At 44.5% G+C, this 21,029-nt stretch overlaps 2 protein-coding genes across 15 annotated transcripts in view; one reads left to right on the forward strand and one right to left on the reverse strand.

Annotated features, from left to right (window-relative positions):
• The window catches only part of LOC108165461 (serine/arginine repetitive matrix protein 2), a 45,099-nt gene extending 27,350 nt beyond the window's left edge, over positions 1 to 17,749 (reverse strand). For 4 of the 14 annotated variants that reach the window (XM_033388083.1, XM_033388082.1, XM_033388081.1 and 1 more), the window contains exons 1-5: positions 17,058 to 17,490; positions 14,551 to 14,618; positions 3,499 to 3,889; positions 1,025 to 3,313; positions 464 to 865 (exon numbers count right to left, since the gene is read on the reverse strand). In XM_033388083.1, coding sequence (XP_033243974.1) covers positions 464 to 865; positions 1,025 to 3,313; positions 3,499 to 3,889; positions 14,551 to 14,607 — 3,139 coding nt within the window. In that variant the 5' untranslated portion in view covers positions 14,608 to 14,618; positions 17,058 to 17,490. Of the gene's footprint in view, positions 1 to 463; positions 866 to 1,024; positions 3,314 to 3,498; positions 3,890 to 10,087; positions 10,275 to 14,550; positions 14,619 to 17,057 lie in introns of those variants that run through there. The other 10 variants (XR_004471698.1, XR_004471697.1, XR_004471701.1 and 7 more) reach the window with 9 other exon arrangements.
• Positions 11,205 to 11,658, forward strand: LOC108165479. Its single transcript, XM_017301530.2, has 2 exons — positions 11,205 to 11,316; positions 11,377 to 11,658. The coding sequence occupies exons 1-2, from the start codon at positions 11,235 to 11,237 to the stop codon at positions 11,556 to 11,558; spliced, it is 264 nt and encodes an 87-aa protein (XP_017157019.2). The 5' UTR covers positions 11,205 to 11,234; the 3' UTR covers positions 11,559 to 11,658.
• Positions 17,750 to 21,029: the final 3,280 nt, after the last annotated feature.

The raw sequence follows: 21,029 nt of genomic DNA on the forward strand, positions 1-21,029 counted from the left end.
GATTAGTTACGACTACGGGTTGCGGCTGCTACTACGGGTTAGGATGCTCTCTACGCGCTACGGCTACGGGGGTTAGGCGGCAGGCGACAAAACAGGCACAGATTTTTGTATAGACAGGCAAAGACCCTTTTCGGCCCATTAGTGGAAGAGTTAGAGAAGAGTTTTGCGCTACAGGCTGTTGTTTGTTGTTAATCGTCCTTCAGGAGAGACGGACGCCTCTCTTTATGGCTTATGTGTTCGTGTGGCGCGTGTGTGTGTGTGTGTGTATGGTGCACGTTGGGGGTCAAGACATTGAACATTTCAAACATTGCATTTGTTTTTTCGGTATTATATTTATTTGCAAAAACAGTTTCGAAAGAAAACAAAAAGAAAATAATGAGCATAGGCATTTACAAAAAGATTGGTTGCTGGTTGCTTTGGGGGTTGTTCAATATCTTTAACGTTTATTCGGGAGATGCCTTACCAACGCTCTCTGAGGGACGGGGCATGGGTTCCCCCTCGCTGAGGGTTTCGGGTCCCAGCTGATAGTATTGACGCTTCACACAAGGCGGTTCTGCCACCGCCACTGCCACCGTTTCATGCGCTTCGTTTGCGATCACCTTTACCTTTCGGATGGGTTCTTGTTCTTGGCTGTCGCTTAAGATGGTTCTTGTTGCTGTAGGGATTGCTGTGGTGGTTGTAGTGGTGCCTGTGCCTGTGCCACTGCCTGCTGTGGCTGTGGCTGTGGTGTTGTCTTTATTGGTGGTTAGTGTTGTTGTTGGTTCGTTGTTAATAGTAGGAGGAGTAGTTGGAGTTGGAGTTGGTGGCAGAGAGAATATGTCGCCAGGCTTAGTGGTAGTATACGTATACTGTGATAGCTTGTTATCTGAAGGATAGTACATTCATATACATAGTTTTTCATAGTTTTTCCGATATAGGAGTATATATAGTAAGTATATAGATTCATCTTGATTACTTTTTATATTTTTTTTCTTTTTTTTTTATCTGAGATTTTCATTTTATTTTGTTGTTCTTTATTTCGTACCTGGAACTGGAGCGGGACTGGCTGGAGCTGCTGCTGGTGTCGGAGATGGTGGGGCTACTGCTGCTGTCGGAGAGGATGGACCGCCATCACCACCTGTCTTGGTGGTGCTGGTTGTCGTGGTCGTTACAGTGGTCGTTGCCGCCTTTTGAGTGGGCGACTTGGGTTCGTTGCTGATCGTCTTGGTAGTAACCTGCTGCTGCTTAACCACCTGTTGCTGCGGCGGCGGCGTTTTGGCCACAGTCTTGGGAGTGGCTGGTGCTGATCCACCCGCCGTCTGCCTTGTCACCGTTGTGGTGCTAATGCGACTCGACTCCGAGGGCGCCTGGCTGTCATGCGAGCCCTCACGCCCCTCTCGGCGGTAGGTGCGGGTCGAGGAGATGCTCGAACGTGGCGTCTGATGGTGGTGCGATCCCACCGAAGTGGTGCTATCCGCCGGCGAGCTGCTGCGCAGCGAAGCTGCGAAAGCCCGATGGGCGGCGTCCACTTCGCGCTCCTTCTGCAGCTGGCGACGCGTTACGGTCGTGGTTGTGGTCGTGGTGTCCGAGCTGTTCGGGGCGTTTCCAGGTCTAGTTCCAGGACGAGCGCCTGCGGCGGGGCGACGCGCTGCAGAGTCGGGCGTGGGCCGTGTGGGAGATCGGGCCGAGGGGAAGCCATGGGTGCTCGGATGGGTTCGGCGTGGACTGGCCGGTTGGCCAGTAGATTGGGGTGAATGCGAGTGGGTAGTAATGGAGTGGGTGTGGGTGTGGCTGCGGGGGGCCTTTGGATAGTCCTGATCAACCTGCGTCTCGATGATGCGCTCCGTCTGCGACTTGTGGCTGGCGCTCTGGTTGCGGCTCACCGACTTCGACGTGACAATCACCTCACCATCCGGCTGATCTGGTCGGGAGCGCACCGAGGGGAAGCCATGGGTGCTGTAGTCATCCACAGGCTGACGCCTAGGACTTGCCGGCTGCTCCCAGCTGGGAGTAGGGGCTGCTATCTGGGGCTGACTCTGCGGACGATGATGGGTCTGATGCTGATCATCTCCCACAATCTCCGTTTCGATGGTGCGCTGAGAGCTGGTGCTCTGCTTGACATTGCGGCTCTTCTCCGACTTGACCACCACCACCTCCTCCTCCTCGTTCGAGGGCCTCTGGCTGGAGAACTCCTGCGTGGGCTTGTTTGGCCGCACCGAGGGGAATCCGTGAGTGGAGAAGTCACTGGTTGGAGGAGCCGCCGGCTGGCGCGGAGACTGAGCAGTGGGACGGACTGCGGGAGAGCTGGTGATGGGTTGTCCGCGATCATCAAACTCCTCGACGGTCTCCGAGGTGGTTTCCGTGGAGAAGCGGCGACTCGATTTCTTCACAGAGGAGAAGCTCTGCGACTGAGTCAGCTGCTCTTGATCCACCGGCTGTTGTTGTTGCCCAGGACGACGTCCCAGTGGCTCTGCATTGTCCACCACATCCTGAGGCTGGCTCTGGTTCTGGCTCTGATTACGGATATGGCTGTCATGCACATCCTGGGTACGTCGCTGGGTCTGGCTCTGGGTCTGGGTCTGCGTCTGGCTCTGAGTTTGGCGCTGAGTTTGTGGATTTACCTGCTCGGTCTCGTAGCGCTTGTTCTTGACAATGGTGCCATCGGGCAGGCGCTTCACCGTGGTGATCATCTTTACATTGGGCTTGGGGTACTCCACCGTATTAGAGATGATCTCGCCGGGCTGGGACATCAAATGCTGGACGTGGCGCTGATACTCGGGCGAGGCCTTGTCCATGTCCACATACCGCTTGTTCTCCTCGTAGTGCTGCTGGGTCTGGACGTTCCTGGTGCTGTTGCTCTGTTCGCGACTCTCCGAGTAGCGCTCCTCCTGCTGTTGGCGCTGCTGTTGCTCCTGGAGGATACGTTGCTCCAGGATGCGTTGCTCCTGGACGCGTTTCTCCTGGATGCGGCATTGCTCCTCCCACTCGCGCTGCTCACGCTGTTGCTGCTGCTGATGTTGCTGCTGGTACACCTTCTCCTGGTCATCCATCAGGTAACGCGGCTGGGCGGGCTCATCCCCGAAGTCCACCTTCGAGGAGGATGATGACACCACCTTCTTGGTGGACGAGGACGAGGTGGAGGTGGAGCTCACCTTCATCTCGGTGCGTCCGCTATTCTCATCGCCGAACACCACCTTCTCCTGCAGCTGGGTGTTGGTGCTCTCCGAGGCCTTCTTCACGTAGTTCTGGTCATCCCCCTGGTGCGAGGCACTCGAGCTCTGCTCGTTCCTTCCCTTGAACTCGGCCAGGCCGCCACCATTGAGCTTCTCAATGCCTGGAGCCCAGCACCATGATTGCAGATTCAGCATAGAGGCAGGACATGGCAGGAGATGGACATACGTACAAACAGAGAGAGAGGTGGAACAGAGTTAGACACACACATACATCTATCTGACAAGGGACTGGGTTAGGTTTGATGCTCAGACAGAGAGAACAAAAAAAACGGTGGTCAAGACTTACCATCTGTCTTGGCCAGAGTTTCCGTGCGGAAGGCCCTGCCATCGGGACTGACCTCCGAGGAGGTCTGCACATCCCAGCCCGTGCTGCTCGGCTGCGTGAGGGTCATCGAATGGAACTTGAGCTCATGGGTGGGGCTCATCGAGTCGCGCACCTCCTTGGACTTGAGGCTCTGGAAATTCTGGTCCAGCAGCGCGTCTCCGTGGCTTGTGGCCAGGGGATCCTTGGCCCCGAATCCAGTCAGCGACGACGTTCCATTACCATTACCGTTTCCCTGGGGCTCCGCCATTGGGTCCGCTTCGTGCCTGTAGAGATTGCAGAGACGCGACTCTCGCAGCTTGTAGAGATGCGATCGGATCTGCTTCTTGCGTTCGCTGTCCTCGGACTGCTGCCACTGCAAAAAGGGAAACAAACATAATAAAAGTGTAAGTATCCCAAACAGATCTCACAAAACACAAATATAGTGCCTCTGTCCTTGAGCCAATTAGACCCCCAGCTCAAGTTGAATCGAGTGGAGTGTAGAGATGAGGTGAAGTGGAATCGCAGTGGATTGGAGTGGAATGGAGTGGAGTGCAAAGCCCACGCGTGCTCAAAGTCGCTCGCCATTCCAAGCTGCGACTAGCACGCCTTTTATGGCGCCCCCCAGAGACGGCAGTTCGCCACAGTGCTCCTCCCCCAATCGCCCCCCTCCAATTAGCCGGCCAGCCAACACACAGTCCAGCCAGAACTGAGTCAGCAACCAGTGCCATATAGCCATATAGAAATCGACTCAATGCTGTTTCGTTTCGTGTTCGATTCCCAAGAAATGATAAAGAGATTCCGCCCCCTATTTGTTAACGGATTCTATTTCAATTCTTTCACGGGAAACCATGCAATGTGCAAATATGGTGGAACTCTAGACGAATCGAATCGACACTCCATCGAATATATTTTTAAAGAACATAAGCAAAAACCACCCTAATCGGCGTGCATCTATGTCCCTCGCCATGCACAAGACATGTTTTGCTAAATCTCTGAGCAATCTGAAAGATTTCGAAGAAATCTAAACTCCAAATAGATTTCATTAATGATAATCGCTTGATCTGAATTAACTTCAGGAATCGAAACAAGGGATTATATTCTGCAAGACTGAAAGCTGAAAAAACTCAGGACTGGAATGGGATTTCGATTGATGATTAAATAGCTAAAACGATCATCATCCAAAATACCATGAAATACAACCGGATCTAAGTCTGCTAAATTTTTTGATTATGAGCTTGCGTATCGGAATGGGACCGTAAATCGTATCGGTATGTGTATCGGTGGATCGGTGGATCGATGGACTGACACCTTAGCTTAAAAATAAACTGCTGAAAACCCGAATACATCGAACGAAACACTGACCGATAAGCAGTGGATCAGCACAACAAGAGCCCCATGCGAGCACATAGGCATGTACATACATACATATGTACATAAGTACGATTAAATCATAAATACATCATTACTATTTTTTTAAAAACAATCTAGAAAGGTGGATGATGATAGGCGGCAGGGGAACAGGAACGAGCAGCAATCAACAAATGTTGTTGGCAAACAAATTTACTGAAGTTGAAGCGAGCGATGGTGATATCACCACACCGAACTGTTCAGCGGAAAAACATGTCAAGTAACATTAACATTTGTATTAACAATAATGACACCGTTCTCGATCAACAGAGCGAGAGAGAGGGAGTGCCTAATTCAGGAAGAACTTCCTGAGCTCGTTTCAAACTTTCATTATTTAAGTTGGCGATGGGATGGGTTTCCGAGACTTTTGAAGGTTTGTAGGATTGTAGTTGTAAATTAGCAAAATTTTATTGCATTATGCATAAATATTCTGATATAGCAGCGCATTTTAGAATGGATCCAGGGTGTATATATGTATCAGTTTCCAGCCAACAGATGGTTATGAATTACGAATCAAAAATGCTCTTTACTAACCTTACGATTGTATGGGAATATTCGTACGATTACTATCTATTGCTGTACTCGTATTTCCCACCATATCTATCTATGGATAGTAGTGAAATCTCCCCAATAGCCGGTCATCATATCCGTACAATTCCAATGATTGATGGCCGAGTGGTTTCTTTTTGGTTCAATCATTACCATTTGGCCACAAAAACCGTAAATTTATTATTTATTTTTTTTCGCTACACAAAGACCAAATGGCACAACAGATGGCGCTGGCTGGACCCGCTTTCACTCATTTCTCTCAGCCAATAGATGGTATTGACAAAGAAAAAAAAAAACATAAATGCAATTTTCTGTGTGTGTGTGCGTGTGCATGTGCATGTGCGTGTCTGAAAAAACGTTTCTGCAAGAACTGGTCGTCGTCAGAGTCAGAGCCGCCCAGGGTGTATTTATATGGGGGTGAGGCCTAGCAGCTCTTTGAGATGTCTATTTTGATGGCCACTCCATCTGTCTCGCCGACTAGTCGACTAGCGTGAGAGCGCTTCAGTAGCTTTCTCACCTTATTCTAAATACACATTGTACGCCAACCGACGACTCTGTCTAGACCTGAAGAGCCAGCCCCGACCTCGGCTCAGGTTCGGTTCGGCTCTCGGGCCCCAACAGCACTCCACGAATGACGTAATTTCTAAAAGCGCCCATGATAACCAGTTGAAGCCGACGACGACGACGACAACAGCAGCAGCAGCAGCAGCAGCAGCAGCAGCAGTCTTCGCACCTCTGCAGCGGCGGCACCCGGCAACCTGTTGGCGTCGACGCCGGCGCTGGCGCTGACTGCAGGCCGCCCTCCTCCACTAATGATGAAGAATGGATGGATGGATGGATCGCTGTCTCTCTCTGCTGCTGCTGCTGCTGTTGCTGCGACAGATGATGATGATGATGATGATGACGTGACGTGCGAGATTTTGTTGATGTGCGAATGCTGATAAATTATTATAAAGTTTTCTGTGTTTCATTTAGTTGTTTTTGTTATTTTTTTGGTTTCATTTCATTTGTGCCGTTCATTTAAATGTTTTTTTTTTTATTTTCTGCTGCCGTGTCAGCTTTGGAGGTCAACGCTGCGCGTTGTCATTTTTCCCCGCGGTTTTTTGGCAAGAATTTGTTATGAAAATTAATATTTAATAAAACTTAATTGAAACAAGGAAGCTTTTGATACACATGACAGACCCATCATTCCTATGCCAGATTTATGTATGTTTATCTGCTAAAGTAATACGACGTGAATACAACTGAAACTTATTCAACAGTTTCCGGGGGTGGAGGGCGGAGAATTCCAAGTGGGTCATTCCATTGTGCAAAACGCTACGAATAACACATGATTAACTGTTTTCCCCCCACCTTTCAATTGCATATCAATGGAGATAAGCCCCAAGAATTTCGTAGTGTAGATAGCTGGCTATCAAGACAGGGGGGGAGAACGCGAGAGAGAGAGAGAGAGATCAGCAGGCGACGGTGAGAGAGCAAAACAAAGGCACTACAGCGCCACCTGTTGTTGTCTCTTGGTGCGTGGGCAGCGCTTTGGCATTGAAGAGTGATCAAAAAGGGATAGAGAGAGCAGTAGAGAAAGGGTACACTGAGAAAAATTCATATACTTTTTTCACCTCATTTTCTGATTTCATTTTTGTGGTATATTTCTATTATATAATATTTTTCCAACAGTTCTCCGAAATATCAGCCAAAAAGACCCCAAAGAAACCTTGGAGTTGGATGTAGCATAGTTTACATGCAATACCCGTAACTCAGCCGATTTTTGGCATAGGTGATATTTTTTAAATACAATTTTGACCTTGTTTTTGTGCAGTGTGGCAAAGATAACGGCAGAGCGGCGGCGTACTGTAGAAAGTGAGTGAGAGAGCGTCGAGAGTGGCGTCCATCGGCAATCAGTTCAATTTATGAAATTGTTTTGCACTTTGAACACCTCCCCACCCCACTACATCGCACAGCCCACCCACCCACCACCAATCTCTGACTTGGGGCGTCAGTGGTTATTTTTATACCAATTTCGTTTCAATTTTGATGGCTTTTAATATGCAAGCGACCTAATTGCCTCTGTCCGTCCGTCATCCAGTGCCGACGGCCCAGAGCATTGCCAATTGCGAATCAGAATTGTGTCAGCAGCAGCAGCACAGCAGCGACGGCAAAGCGTCGCTGACGTGTACGCTAACGTCGACGTCGGCAATGCACTATAATTAAGAGGGGTACAAAAGTCCCAAAGAGCGTCCCTCTATGCGGCAGCTGTTTCACTTTTAGATTTTGATAAGTGTGAAATATCGCATACAATATCATATGAATCAAAGGCTTATATATACACATGTATATTAGTGTAAATATTTTTGTAACTGCCATACCTTCTAGCTAATATATCTTGCGCTGGCGGCCGCAAAGTCGAGAGCGAGCGAGACATGTTTATGCTTGCGCTGTCGTAGACGGTATTATTTGTATTTGTTTTTTTTTTCTATTTTGTTTTCGATTTTTCGGTTCTGCTGTTAATTGTTTTTCGTCTTATTTTGGGTATGACATCGCCCCAGGTGAATAAAACATGCCCCCAGCCAGTCAATGCCCACCCCCTCTACCATGTGTTCTGTCCTCCGAAAGTGGAGCACTTTCGTGGTCCCCCGCCTGCATACTAAGCACCAATCCGGGGGCTCTACTGTACGCCATGGGAAAAAAATCGTATAACTTCGTTTTTGTCTTTGTTTCTATCTCGTTTTGATCGATGGACAGCTGTCAAGTGCTGTCGTGTGTACAGAGGGGTACATATGTGGTTTTGGTAGGGGGTATGGGGGATATGTAGGCATCGCACACGCATTGAAAATTTTAATGCAAACTTGATATATGGCCGATGAATCCGTCGTATCCCCATCGCATACATCGTAGCCATATTTGTGTGGAAATTACGCGAAACAGCAGAGATCTCCCTCAATCTCAAAAAGTAGTCGAAATGATCTCATACGAAGCGAATGGGAGAATATCTTTATGCATAACGGAGTCCACACAATAACTTTGTTTTATTTATTACTGCATTCGGAGTTCCGCTCCGTACCGTTCCTCACAATGATTTGTGATTACTCGTACTTCACATCAAACTGATTCCGCATATAAAAGGCCTCGAAACTCCATCAGAGATTGATCATATTCGAACGAAATATATCGAATATCTCAAAATCCATTCAATACGCAATCACGTAGTTTCGTCGAATAAAATCTATACGAGCTGATATCACGATTTCTTGATAAATTCCGATGCTTTCCCGAAATCATATATCAGATTTGAATCAGATTTCATGAGTTTCAATCTACACATAGCGCACTTGAACCTTAATTGAATGAAAGTGTGGTTTATTCGTTTTTATAATTCGAGAAGCCCATAAAAATATATCCTCCAATTGATCTTGGAAAGATATGAATTCAGTGAGTGGCCATAGCTGATCTGGCGTAAAGAAGTTTTCACGCAAGTGACTGATCATTCAATTACTGGAAAAATGTGATCTGATATAAAATTTCCCCACAAAACTTCACAACTCTCCACGTTTAGGAATAGTTTTTTTCCTGTGGTTGCTGAACCTAACAGATCTTTGATAGAGTGAAAATAATAGAATAGATTTCCCTATGAGATCATCGACCCCCACCACAAAAATTAACAATTTTATAATCTGAAGATCTATCATAATAATGAGACCAATTATAAGGCTAGAACGATGCCGGCTCGGACAGGGATCCCTTTTGGCTATGATCTCGTTTTCTTACAAGTCGTAGAACGGTAGAGCCAGTCGCCAAGGCCAACAGCCTACGGCAGTGGAAACGTGTTCTACTGTAATTAGATGCACTCCAGATTAGCATATGGCCGCGGGCAAGGTTTGCTATGCAGCCCCGCCACCGCCATCGCCTTCGACCAGCTGTTCTTCCACTTGGACTCTTCAATCAACTGATGAAAGACCCAAGCGGGGCACTAATTCCCAGATAAGATCCGTTCGTTTGTTTGTTTACCAGCCACTTAGGCAAGATACAGATACAGAAGCATTCATAGTACATAGATACAGATACGAAAACCGTTTGCTGACTAACTGTTGTGCAAAGTCAAAAGATACAGAGAACAAGAGAGTAAGAGAGAGAGAGAGGACAGGCAGGCAGGGGCCAAACTGTGTGTGTGCGAAAGTGTGAAAGTTGCTCAAGGTAGAGTCGCGAGAGCGTAGGACGCCCAATATTGCGCACAGACTCTTCCCGAAAGTAAAAACTTTTTGTATGCACATATATTCGGGCAGTTAAGATACCTTGTAATTCGATTTATAGCTTGCACTATAAGAAACTGATACTGACACAGACAAAATAATTTTAATTGCTCGAAATATTAACTTTTTTGGCTTTTTCTGGCTGTTATAATTATCTCGAATTTTTAAGTTTTCGATAGAACGCTGGAATTCGATAGAATACATCTGGATGTATAACTTCAACTTCCGCCTAACTTTTAAAGTGGAAAAACTTTTAAAAAGCTCGTGGTCTGCAGTAAAGTTAGTCTCCTTAATGGTCCCTGTTATGCGTAATTCAACCACACCCAATATACCCTCATGCCTTCGGAGTGTAGGGTATGAACATAAATTACCTCAGGCGATGGGTTGCTTTGGTTTGGGCAGAGAGATAAATGTGTTGCTGATGTTCCTCTCTTCAGTCCACTTTTTTCGCTGATCCTCTCTTCGTGTTGTAGCTGTTGTTTTTGTTGCAAACCGGCAAACACAGGAGAAATGAATACGGCTGTTGGGTAGACGTGTCTAATCCTTGTCGCGGCTTGATCTCAGGTTCTGTCGTGTGTTCCTTTTCTCTCTTTTTCTCGTGCAACAAAAAGCTAATAATTTTAAACTTTTCAATAATTTTTTTTTGCGTCCGCCAGGTAAAAAAAACAATCAAAACAAAAAACAATGATCGTGGCTTTTGTATTTGGGTTTTGGGGTTTGGGTTTTGTGTGTGGGGCTGCTGCTGCTTCACGGAGCGTTCAGAGCACGTTGCAATCGAGGCACCAAAATAATTCAGACTGAAGTTTCCAATCAGAATCAAAGCCGCGTAAAGTGGACGGCGACGGGCCCAAAGCTTAGACGCTGTCGTCATCAGCTGACGCCGGCAGCAGCAGCAGCAGCAACGGCAGAAGCAGCAACAGCAACAGCAATAGCAGCGACTGAAGCAGAAGCCGAGAGATATGACCGAATACGAATACTTACGAATGCGAAGATGACGAGACCCGACTCTGCCTGCCGCACAGTGTCTTGGGAGCGTGTAATTTCTCTCGGATTCCGCTCCGGGCTGAGCTTTGGCAGCGGTCTCTCTCTGTTTTGTCCGTTGCCGGAGCAGGCGAGGACACTGTGGCAGCCACAAGGAGGGTCTGGTCCGCGTTCAGGAAAAAAATGATTCAAGCACATTCCAATCATTGGTTGGATCGAACCTTTAATATTTCCAAATATCAACACGGAAAAAAGGTGCAATTCGGGGACCGGTGATACCCTACGATTTATTTGTATACATTTCGAACGATTTTTACTTTTTCGAAACAAATTTTACAAGAATTCTATGAGTACACCCTTGGTGTGGTGTATGTATACGTACATACATATACATATAATGTATTTATTCAGTTTAACATGCAGAACGATCCATAGAAATTACAATATTTATTCGCTGACACCACATCGAAATGAAAATGTATGTATTGAGAGCTATGTATGTATATTGCTTCGCCTGCAATTATTGTTACAGTCACAATGAAGGCCTGGAACCTATTTACTATATTCCTTCTTGCCATTCCCGTTTGTAATCCTTTCGCCGGAAGTCCCATTTATAATAGTACGTAAGATTAAGTCGATTTTTGAACCTAACTCATAATGGATTTTCATACTTATCTAGCTGTCTGCGTACTCACTGGCGGCCGGCTCAAATGCTATGTTGACAACACTTGGGGCTTCAATCATAAGACTAAAGAATGTTATGAAATCCGCAGGGGCAAAGAACCGTGCGGGTTCTTTGATGGAAAAAAGGGCTGTGAGGATTTTTGCCACAGACCTCCGGGAACACAGAAGAAAGGTTGATTTTGTACCCCACTAATTTTTCCCAACTTGTACTAAAAATCCAACTATGTATACTGTGATTCTGTTTTTCTGGAAAAATATAAAAGTTTTCCATAGCTGATTTCCTTATCACATTATTTGCGTAAAATAACCTGTAAGTTCTGCTAATAATTGGATTTCGAGTCTTGGACAGAGACTTCCCTTACCTGTCCTGATTGCAAAACTGCCTATATTTATCTGTGCTAAGTATAAGCGTAATATCTTTGAAATGGTGGAATCCAAAGAAGTTCAGCTGTTTCCCTTTTTGTCTGCTCCACTGCCGCCCACGCTTCAATCCTCTCCTCTTTCGGTTACATTTTTTACAATAATTGATCGTGCCAATATTGAAAATAAATATTGTTTGTTCATCAATGAACGTGTTCGGCCTTGATTTTTCGCAACTTTCGAGAAAGAATGGAATGGGACTCCTTCGCTGTGTCACTGTCACCATTCCCGTCACCATGCCCGTGTGTGAATCCACAAATAAATCACTCAATCAGTGCCCGCCGAGGGGTGGGTGTCATTGTTGCATTATAATAGTGTTCACATTTATGTAAACAAATAGGATATATGTATTTATGTACAAATACATATGTATGTATGTCCATATGTATATTCCAAGAGTTGGGGACTATTTCCAGAGCCCTCGATCGGGTTCCAATATCGTAACTGGTGAGGGAGGGGCGCCCACATTCAACAAATTTTGTTTTCGAACAAAATTACTCATCGACGAGACGTAAGACAGAGGGAGGGGGTGGGAGAATGATAGTGGCGCAGACGTTGCGCAGACGTAGACGCAGTAGTCGTGACTAGACGAAGCTGAGAGAGAGAGGGGCTTCCACTGTACAGTGGCCACCACTTGCTGCATTTGGCCATTTGCCATACGCGGGTGTCTCTGTGCCAATTCGATTCTGGCTTATTGATTTATATAGCGTCGACGGCGGTGGCAGCGACAGCAGCAGCGACGGACAACCCACGCCGGGGCTTAATCGAGTCGAATCGAAACGAATCGAGTCTGGCCTCATGGCCAGACCTGAATCGTGAAACAGCCAACGCTCTCTGCTCTGCTCTGTTCTGTTCTGTTCTGTTCTGCCGAATGCCAGGGATGCACATTCTTTGAAATGTAGAGCAGAAATGCCGAGGGAGGAATACTCTGACTGCCAGCAGCAGCAGCATTCGGTTATCTCTCTTTCACGCACACAAACTTAGAGACCCAGCAGAGCTTCCATCGCATTTAAGTCAGGCCTTGCATGACATCATCGCCAGGAGCTGATCAGATGAGTGGACAGCAGCACAGAGAGGAGTAGAAAGGCAGCGTAGGCAAGCAATGCAGCATGGCAAAAGGAGAAGAGAGCAAAGCATCTTAGAGAGGATCCGATGAAAGCGCTGGCTGACAGAAGAATAAAGCGCAGACGAGGGGGAGAGCATGACCGTTCTCAGTGTTCTCTACCTGTATGTGAACCAGGTGAGGCACACTCCCGCTGTTTGAGTGGCCACCACAATGATAGAGAGCGTTCTTTGGCACTGCCCCACCTTGTAATAATACACTTTGGCAGATACGCGGGGAACAGGCTGACCAGGCAGGCAGGCGGGCAGGCACGACCAAACGCAAAATAACAGAAGATAGCGGGGAGGATGCGAGGAAGGGCAACTTGATTCTGGCAGGCCAGAGGCCAAAACGCTGAAATTGATTCATGGCCAATGACTCATCCGAGGCTTTATCATCCAGCAGCAGAGAAGAAGGCAGCAGGCAGCGCAGCAGCAGCAATGCCACTGCGCAGCTTCCCAATTGGCCGGCCGGCTGGCTGCGTCGACGTCGACACCGTCGCTGACTGCGTGGGCTGTGTGGATCGTCTGCTGCGTCTGCTATACCCTCGATGGGGGTATTATTATTTTGACCACATTTTTGCCACACCAGAGATAAAAGCATCAGTAAACCAATAAACTGTGTATATATACATATTTATTATAACGTCTTTCAAGATCGGGCTACTATATCATTTACCATGGGAAAACACCCGTTGCTGGTGCTAAAAAATGGTTGTTTTTTTAAGTGGAAAGTTGCAGTTTCTTGTCTAATCTCACCTTATCTTATCATTCAACAACATTTGGAACAATTAGCTAAAAACCCATTCTTAGTAAAACATTTGTCCTTTCATTTGGTTCTGATATTTTTTGGTTTTCCTCAGAGCACTGAGAAAGCTGATCAAAATTTGTTGACTATATCGAAGATACCATGGACGATAGATACCATGAGGGTATTAAAATCTTCGACCCTGCATTGGTAGATACATATTTGTGTCTTGTTCTTTATTGATGCAGATGCCAGCTTTTTGTAGATACATACATAGATCATTATTTGGTCAGGTCTCTCTTATGCGTCGTCGTCGTCATCGTCATCGCTTTTCCATTGATTTTTCTAACGACTTTTTAACGATTATTGCCAGCGTCTGAGCCAAGTCAGGAGACGAGTGGCGGCCCACGCCGCGCGACACGACTCGTCGCGACGCGACAACAGCCAACGAGAACAGCAACAGCAAGAGGCAACCCCATAAATGACCCAATTTGGTCAGGTTGAACTGGGTTGGGTTGATGGACTGAGCGATTGACTAAGTGAGTGACTGGATTGAGTGGATCCCAATCCCATCTCTGGGTATGGTCCATTCTGGAAAGTGTCGTCTGGGTCTGCTCTTTAAAGGCAATGACAACAGCATCAGGGACGGGTCCAGGTCCAGGTCCAGCTCCAGAAAAGAGGCAATGAACCTTACCGACGAGGTGGGCGATGGCGGGAAAGAGAGAAACGGCTAAGATAAAGGTGGAGAAGTGTCCAGAAGAGGTTGCAAAAGATCTCAAAGAAATATCCTAAAGTTGGGTGAAGCATCGTGGAGAAATTGAGAATAATAGAGCGAAGGAAACGAGTGGAATGATTTCCCTTAAATCACTTTATAAATAAAGATCTTGTGCCAGAACTTACCATTTTCCTCAGCAATTCCTCATTTTGTATAGCACCCAAATCGCATTCCAACTCCATCTCAAAAATATCTGAAAAATGGAGGAAAAAGAAATAATCTCTAAAATATTGTATAGAATATAAAGAATTTCATTATAAGGAAGGACTTTGAAAAATAAAGATGCATTTATCTGAATTCAGTGGAAAGCGAAGAAAATGGTGGATGGAACTGTATTTTTGCGGAAAGATAGATAGATACACACTCGTATGTACATCAATGGAACTTTTTAATAGAAAGTTGAGGAGATAAAGCAGATTTTGAAAGATTATCTAGGGAAAGCAATCTTTGTAGATTTTGGCTGATGATGCAATTATTTCAATGTCCATTTCTCACTTTGATTTATTTTAACTTGATGATTTTGTTAATTTTATTTTGCTGTGGTTGGTTCGCTGAGTAATATTATTTGCGATCTATCATGATGAACGAGGCAAGCCAGAAGCAGAGTGTCCCCACACCCCAACAGGTTGTGACATTTCCCCCCTAAATGGCCAAGATCGAACATGGCCAACAGCAGCAGCAGCCGCATCAGCAGCATCAACTGCATGCGAATACGAGTACTCGTAAAAACAAATGACAGAGCCATGAGCAGTGCTGTTGTTGCTGCTCATTGAATTGCCAGCTTGATTAGCACGGGCTCCGATGCAATTTTGGTTAGAGAGAATCTGACCGGGGGGAGGGGTGCGGAGCGGTGCGGTGTGGTGTGGTGGGGGCCAAAAGCCAAACAAGTTCAAAAAACCACAATTGGGCAAGCCACTCCATCAGCCTGATGAGGTTGAGTTGCCCCTCGGTGCCAAAACACGATTGAACTTGAAACAGAATCGAATTGCTAGAGAGATACTCGTACCTAGGGGTGTCTGAATGAGTTAGGAACTGTAATCAACTGTAAGCTAAAATATCTCAGGGAAACACCAGCTCCATTGATGTAGAATTGAGGCATACTTTCAGTCTCAATTTGTCTATCTTTCATTGTTTTGTTTATCTTCATCCATACCTAAAAAGTTACTCCATGCATTTTTCTCACATTCATCTAAGCAATCGCTATACAAAATCCACTGTACTGTACATATAGCATCTACTACTGCATGGGGTCAAAATGAAAATGGGACCCTTGCAAGCTCTCATAAAAGGGATACAAAAGGGTCATTTAACTTACCGACACTTATCTATAGACGAGACTGGGCTCTCAAATGGGCTTTGAATTTGCATTTATGCTTTTTACGATTATTGCCATAAATCTTGTCTGACCAAATCCGTGCGAGTGTTCGATAATAAAACGGTTTTTAATTGCCGCACAGCTAAATGCAAGATTTGTGTTTCGATTTTTGGCCATTTATAAATTTATGTGATTCTGCGATCGGATTGGATCGGTGACCAGAAGAAGAGATCTGTTGTGATCTGATCTGTGAATCTTAGGGCATTGGCCACACGCCCTCCCACGCTGCATGGATGGCCGTATTTTGCGTAAGGTATGGGTTTAGTCTGGCATACATCTCTTTATTGGTTTTTCGATTTGATAGATGACCCATAAACGCGTTAAATGGATTTTTGACTTGACGTCTGAATAGGCTTTGATAATCGCCATTCAAATTTTAATCGAAAATCAGAGAAAGGGACCTCTAAAGTTTGCATAGATTATTGAGTGGTCAAGGATATGAAGATCATACACAGATAGGAACAACTGCGGATATATAGATAAATAGATGAGAATATCATATATAAAATGTTCATAAATAGGAAGATCATAGTACAAAGATAGCACAGAAATATAAAGGGCTATGATCTTGATAGACATGTTATGGTATATACATACATATACATTCATGGATGTATACTTGTAAAAATACAAGTAATATACATATATGACGATCATATATTAATAATAGATCATTATAGACAGGAGCTCTGGTCGAATGATTAAAGATCAAGGATCTAGATTATCATGTAAAAAAGATAGATGATCAAGAGTACAATTACTGATATGGTGATGGAAGATTAAAGATAGCTATATGATTATAGCTATAGCTATTCGATAATAGAATACAAATCATACGTATGTACATATGTATAAAATTCTTGTGAGTGGAGAAAAGTAGATAGATCTGTAATAAGCAGATTTTTGAATACTTCCATCTACACATATACACTATAGATAGATGTTTTTTATATAGAATACTATTCAATGATTTCTTTATTTGATCTGTAGATACAGAACTTTGCAAAAACCATACGGCTAAGATATAGATTACAGTCAAAGATGGAAAACCAGAAAACAAATCACATTAAGTCCTCAACCTGAGTAGAGGGTATTCCATAGTCGGAATGTCGATTGGAGAATTTTTGTTTGTTTTGTATGGTTTTTTGTTATGTGCCGCATGCCGCTAGATGGCGCCAGACCATCAGGAAAACCGCAAAAATCACCGCAAAACTGTTAGAATTCCCCTCCAACATTGTATCTCTCTGTGGCACTCACCTGCTGCTTTGCTGCTTCTGCTTGTTGTTGCTTATGCTGCTGTTGCTGTGGCTGCTGTGCTGCTTATCAGAGATGTCGACTTCGAGGTGGCGGCTTTCGTAACTTGAGATGGAAACGCGGAGCGAGATGGCGACAAAAGACGCGTGGAAAACAACAATTAAATGCACATTTTTTTCTTTATCTGTGTGTTTGCTTGTGTGGATATGCGATTCGCTTGGCAAATATTTAATCTGTGAATAGTTTAATTTACAGAAAGATCAGGTTGCCCGTGTTTCGGTCTGTGTCTCTGGGCTCTCCTTCGGACAGCGACGGCGGTGGACGTGCGGCTTTGTCAGCGACTTGTGCGCGGTTTTTATCGCATGCAAAGTGTTTGCTTTCCTCTTTCTCTCTCTCTCTCTATCTCTCTCTCTCTGTCTGTTTGATTGACGATTGATTGATTGCGGTTTGATCCGTTGGTTGTTTATTTTTGTAGGGTTGATTAATTAGAGTTCAAGCAATAAAAACATTAAAAAATATTCACGAAAAATAAAACAGAACGCACAAAAAAAGCACAACAGGGCTTTAATCGATGTCGATCTATCGAAAATTATATCGAAATCGTTAAGCGAGTACCGTTTGGGTAACGTTCCGTGGGCAGGGAGTGGGCTGAGGCTGAGGGCGGGACTGGTGGCGATGGAGATGCGTTTTTGAACCGTTTGGCACGAGCGGAGGCTCTTGACTGATTGTGGAAGCCCCCGTACTGGCTGCATTTAGGCTCGCTCCCGGCAGAGCGTGGCTGGACGCCAGCAGCGCCGTCGACTGGGACTGGGGCTGAGGCTGGGCTCCCCTTCTAGATATTCCTCTCTCTCTCTTTGGGTCTGTCCCCCCTTTCTTCAAGATCTGGATGTGGTTCGCCTCGCCTGGGCGTCGCTCATGCTGTCAATACTCTGCTGCCTCTGTATATTTTTTACATACCCCTGAAAAGGGTATTACAATTTTGATCATATGCTCGTGTGGCCCAAAAAAGAAAAAAAAAAACTTTTCTCTATTTATTTTTGTGAAACATCTCTTTGAAACATTTTATTTGTAAATAGATTTTGATTTTCAAACGCATTTCTCTGTAGAAGCAGTCGTGGAAAGATTCTAGCTATTAAATTTTGAGCTACTAGGTTATCAAAACTTCGGCGCTTTAAAGAGACTTTTCGTGGCGTTTTTATGTGTATGAATTTTGATCCTAAGAGATAAGGAAAGTGGCAAAAGCAGCGGCAGATCTGAGGGATTAGTTGAAAGAGAGCGAGAGAGAGAGCTTATGTTGTGAGAGAGAATATGAGAGTGGTGGGCCGGAAGGAGTGGCGAATACCAAACAACTTACTAATTCTTGGGGACTCTTCGGAGAAGAAAAGCACAAAATCATCTTGATATCGACAGATTTGGATTTTATTTCTACAAATTTTTGTAATTAAATGGCTAATGCTTCTAAAACTCAAAGTGTATGGTAAAAACCAAACAAAACAAAACAAAGAAGAAAAACTCAAAAGAAATTTTTCTATTTTATCATCAAATATTATTCACTAATTAATTCAATAAATAAATATCTATTTTTTTTCATTGAGAGGCGGGAGAAACAAAGTGAAGGTCAAAGTTTACACACATAGCTATATAAGCCCTTTGGTTCTCCTTCATAATTTATCCTTGGCTCTCTCTTCATCCAGTAATGAAAATAGTCATGTGTTTGTCTTCCAGAAAGACATACAAAAAGGGAGTCATAGCAAGAGAGTCCCAGCTTGATCATCCCAAAGATAAGGTGAGTCATTGCCGCTCATCAGTCCTCTTCTTTTTATTTATCTACCAACAAAATATGTACCTACATATCTATGTATGTGAGAATGCTCGTTCTCTGGGCACACCCTAAATTAATACACTTTGGCTAATCCCTTCGGCATGTGGCTCTTCCTCAGGTGTGGGCAGGTGCGAGAGAGATGGACGTCGGCGCTCGCATGGCCTTATCGCGAGTGCTTGTCAAAATGGTGTGGACGAGGACGAAGCTGTTGCCGAAAACAACGCGAATTTCGAATGCCACAGGGTCAGTGGGGCATACTGTTTTGGACAGAACCACCTGACAATGATCATCATGATGTGATGCTGCTGCACTTGCTCGGGCGCCATTGTGCGTGTCTGTGCATGCGTGTGAGTGTGTTGCGCGTGTGTTGAATGTCAACCAACGTCAGCGATCAGTGTCAATTGCATAAAAATCGGATGAATCGCCTGCAAATTCTAGGAAAACATTGTTGTTTATGCAACTGGCACAAGGAGAGCAGCAGCAGCAGACAACAGACAGCATCAGGAGCAAAACGCACGTCCCACCCAACAAAAATATCTTCAGTTTTGTTAAATTTTAACATTGGGATTGGCATGCCAGCATGTTGCCAGCAGCCAAATGTTGCTAATGCAGAACTAACGGGCAGCGCAAGCAACATCTGCTGCCAAAGGGCTGGCTTCACCTTGACTCTGGTCTGGAAATGAGTGAAAGCCATACCCAAAACCGCACTCATTGTCCACGTTTGGGCACTGTCCTTGCTGCCTGTCCCAGGCTGTGCCTAGGCCTGTGCCTGGGCTGACGTCAGCACGTAGGCAGCAGCTGAAGAGGCGACTGCGACTGCAACTGCAACGCGCGTCTACAGCATGTTGCCGCCTTAAAAGGTGAGGACAACTCTGCAACTGCCACCGTTTTTTGCCAATATCACGCACGAAAGCTCCAACTGCATCACAGCAAAAAGTGGCATTTACGTTTTGTCTTTTATTAATTTATTTTAAGTGATTCACAAACTCAAACCGAAATCGAAAATGAAAATGGAACCTTGGAAGCCCCGAAAAATGGTCAATCGATTTGATTTGATTTGAATCTGGCGACTGTATGGCAGGAGCTCAAGAGACTACCAAACCGAGAATGACACTGAGAATTGGATATACAAAATATAGTTTACATATTTTCTATTGCTATTCCGACTTTTCCATAGTGCACGATCCTCGTGAATATTACCATCACCCAGAGAAAAAGCCTTGAGAATTGAATAGTTACACTTCCACTTAAAAATATATACCACCGAGAGACGAAACTGTAAAAAGAAAGTGTTTTACTTACATTTTACCATTGATAGACAAAAAATAATAATTTAAATTAAAAAAATGTGGAAAAATATATTTATTTTAAAGTTTTATATACTAAATATGGGGCGTATTAAAAAGACTTTTTAATTGAGTTAAAGTGAATTCTATTAAATTTCTTAAGCCCCGAATATTTAATTATAATATGGATGTGTTTCTTTTTACCATGCCATTTTCCTCTGATTGCGTTACTAACGCTTAAATAAGACGTAATCAATTTATGAAGTTGGTAATCAATTGTAAGATATCTACAAACAATATATGTACATACATACATATGTATGTACATATATTAATATGGAAATGCTGTTTTGGATTATGGAATAAACAAATCAAACCGCGTCTAAAACTAAATCCCGGAATAAGAACTAGAATGAGATGGAACAGATAGCTACTTCCTGAATGTCTAACTCTAATCGTTGTAAAATCATTCTGAATCTTTGCAGATCTTTAGATATACAATTCCACCATGCAAATTTCATTTTGTATTCCCAATTCCCATTTTCTGGAGAAAATTTTGTATCTTCTCGAGGAATCTACATACAAAGTCTCACCAATGATTCGCAAATAAAGCTCTCAAATATCGAACAATGAGCGAGTACGTTGTGAGCCGCGTCAAGGTCCGCGTCTCTACTTTTATATCCGCTACTCAGTCAGTCTATGTACATATATGTAAACGTGAGCTTATGATTTATGTAATTTATGGAATATATTTTATTTTTCGTATGGCATCGCTGTTTGCTCTGTTTCGGGAGATTTTTATGTATTCGATTTTATATGTTTCCATTTTTCTTTCCATCTGTTTCTTTATCTCTATTCTCATAACAT

This window comes from Drosophila miranda, chromosome XR, assembly GCF_003369915.1.
Source record: "Drosophila miranda strain MSH22 chromosome XR, D.miranda_PacBio2.1, whole genome shotgun sequence".
Lineage (NCBI taxonomy): Eukaryota > Metazoa > Arthropoda > Insecta > Diptera > Drosophilidae > Drosophila > Drosophila miranda.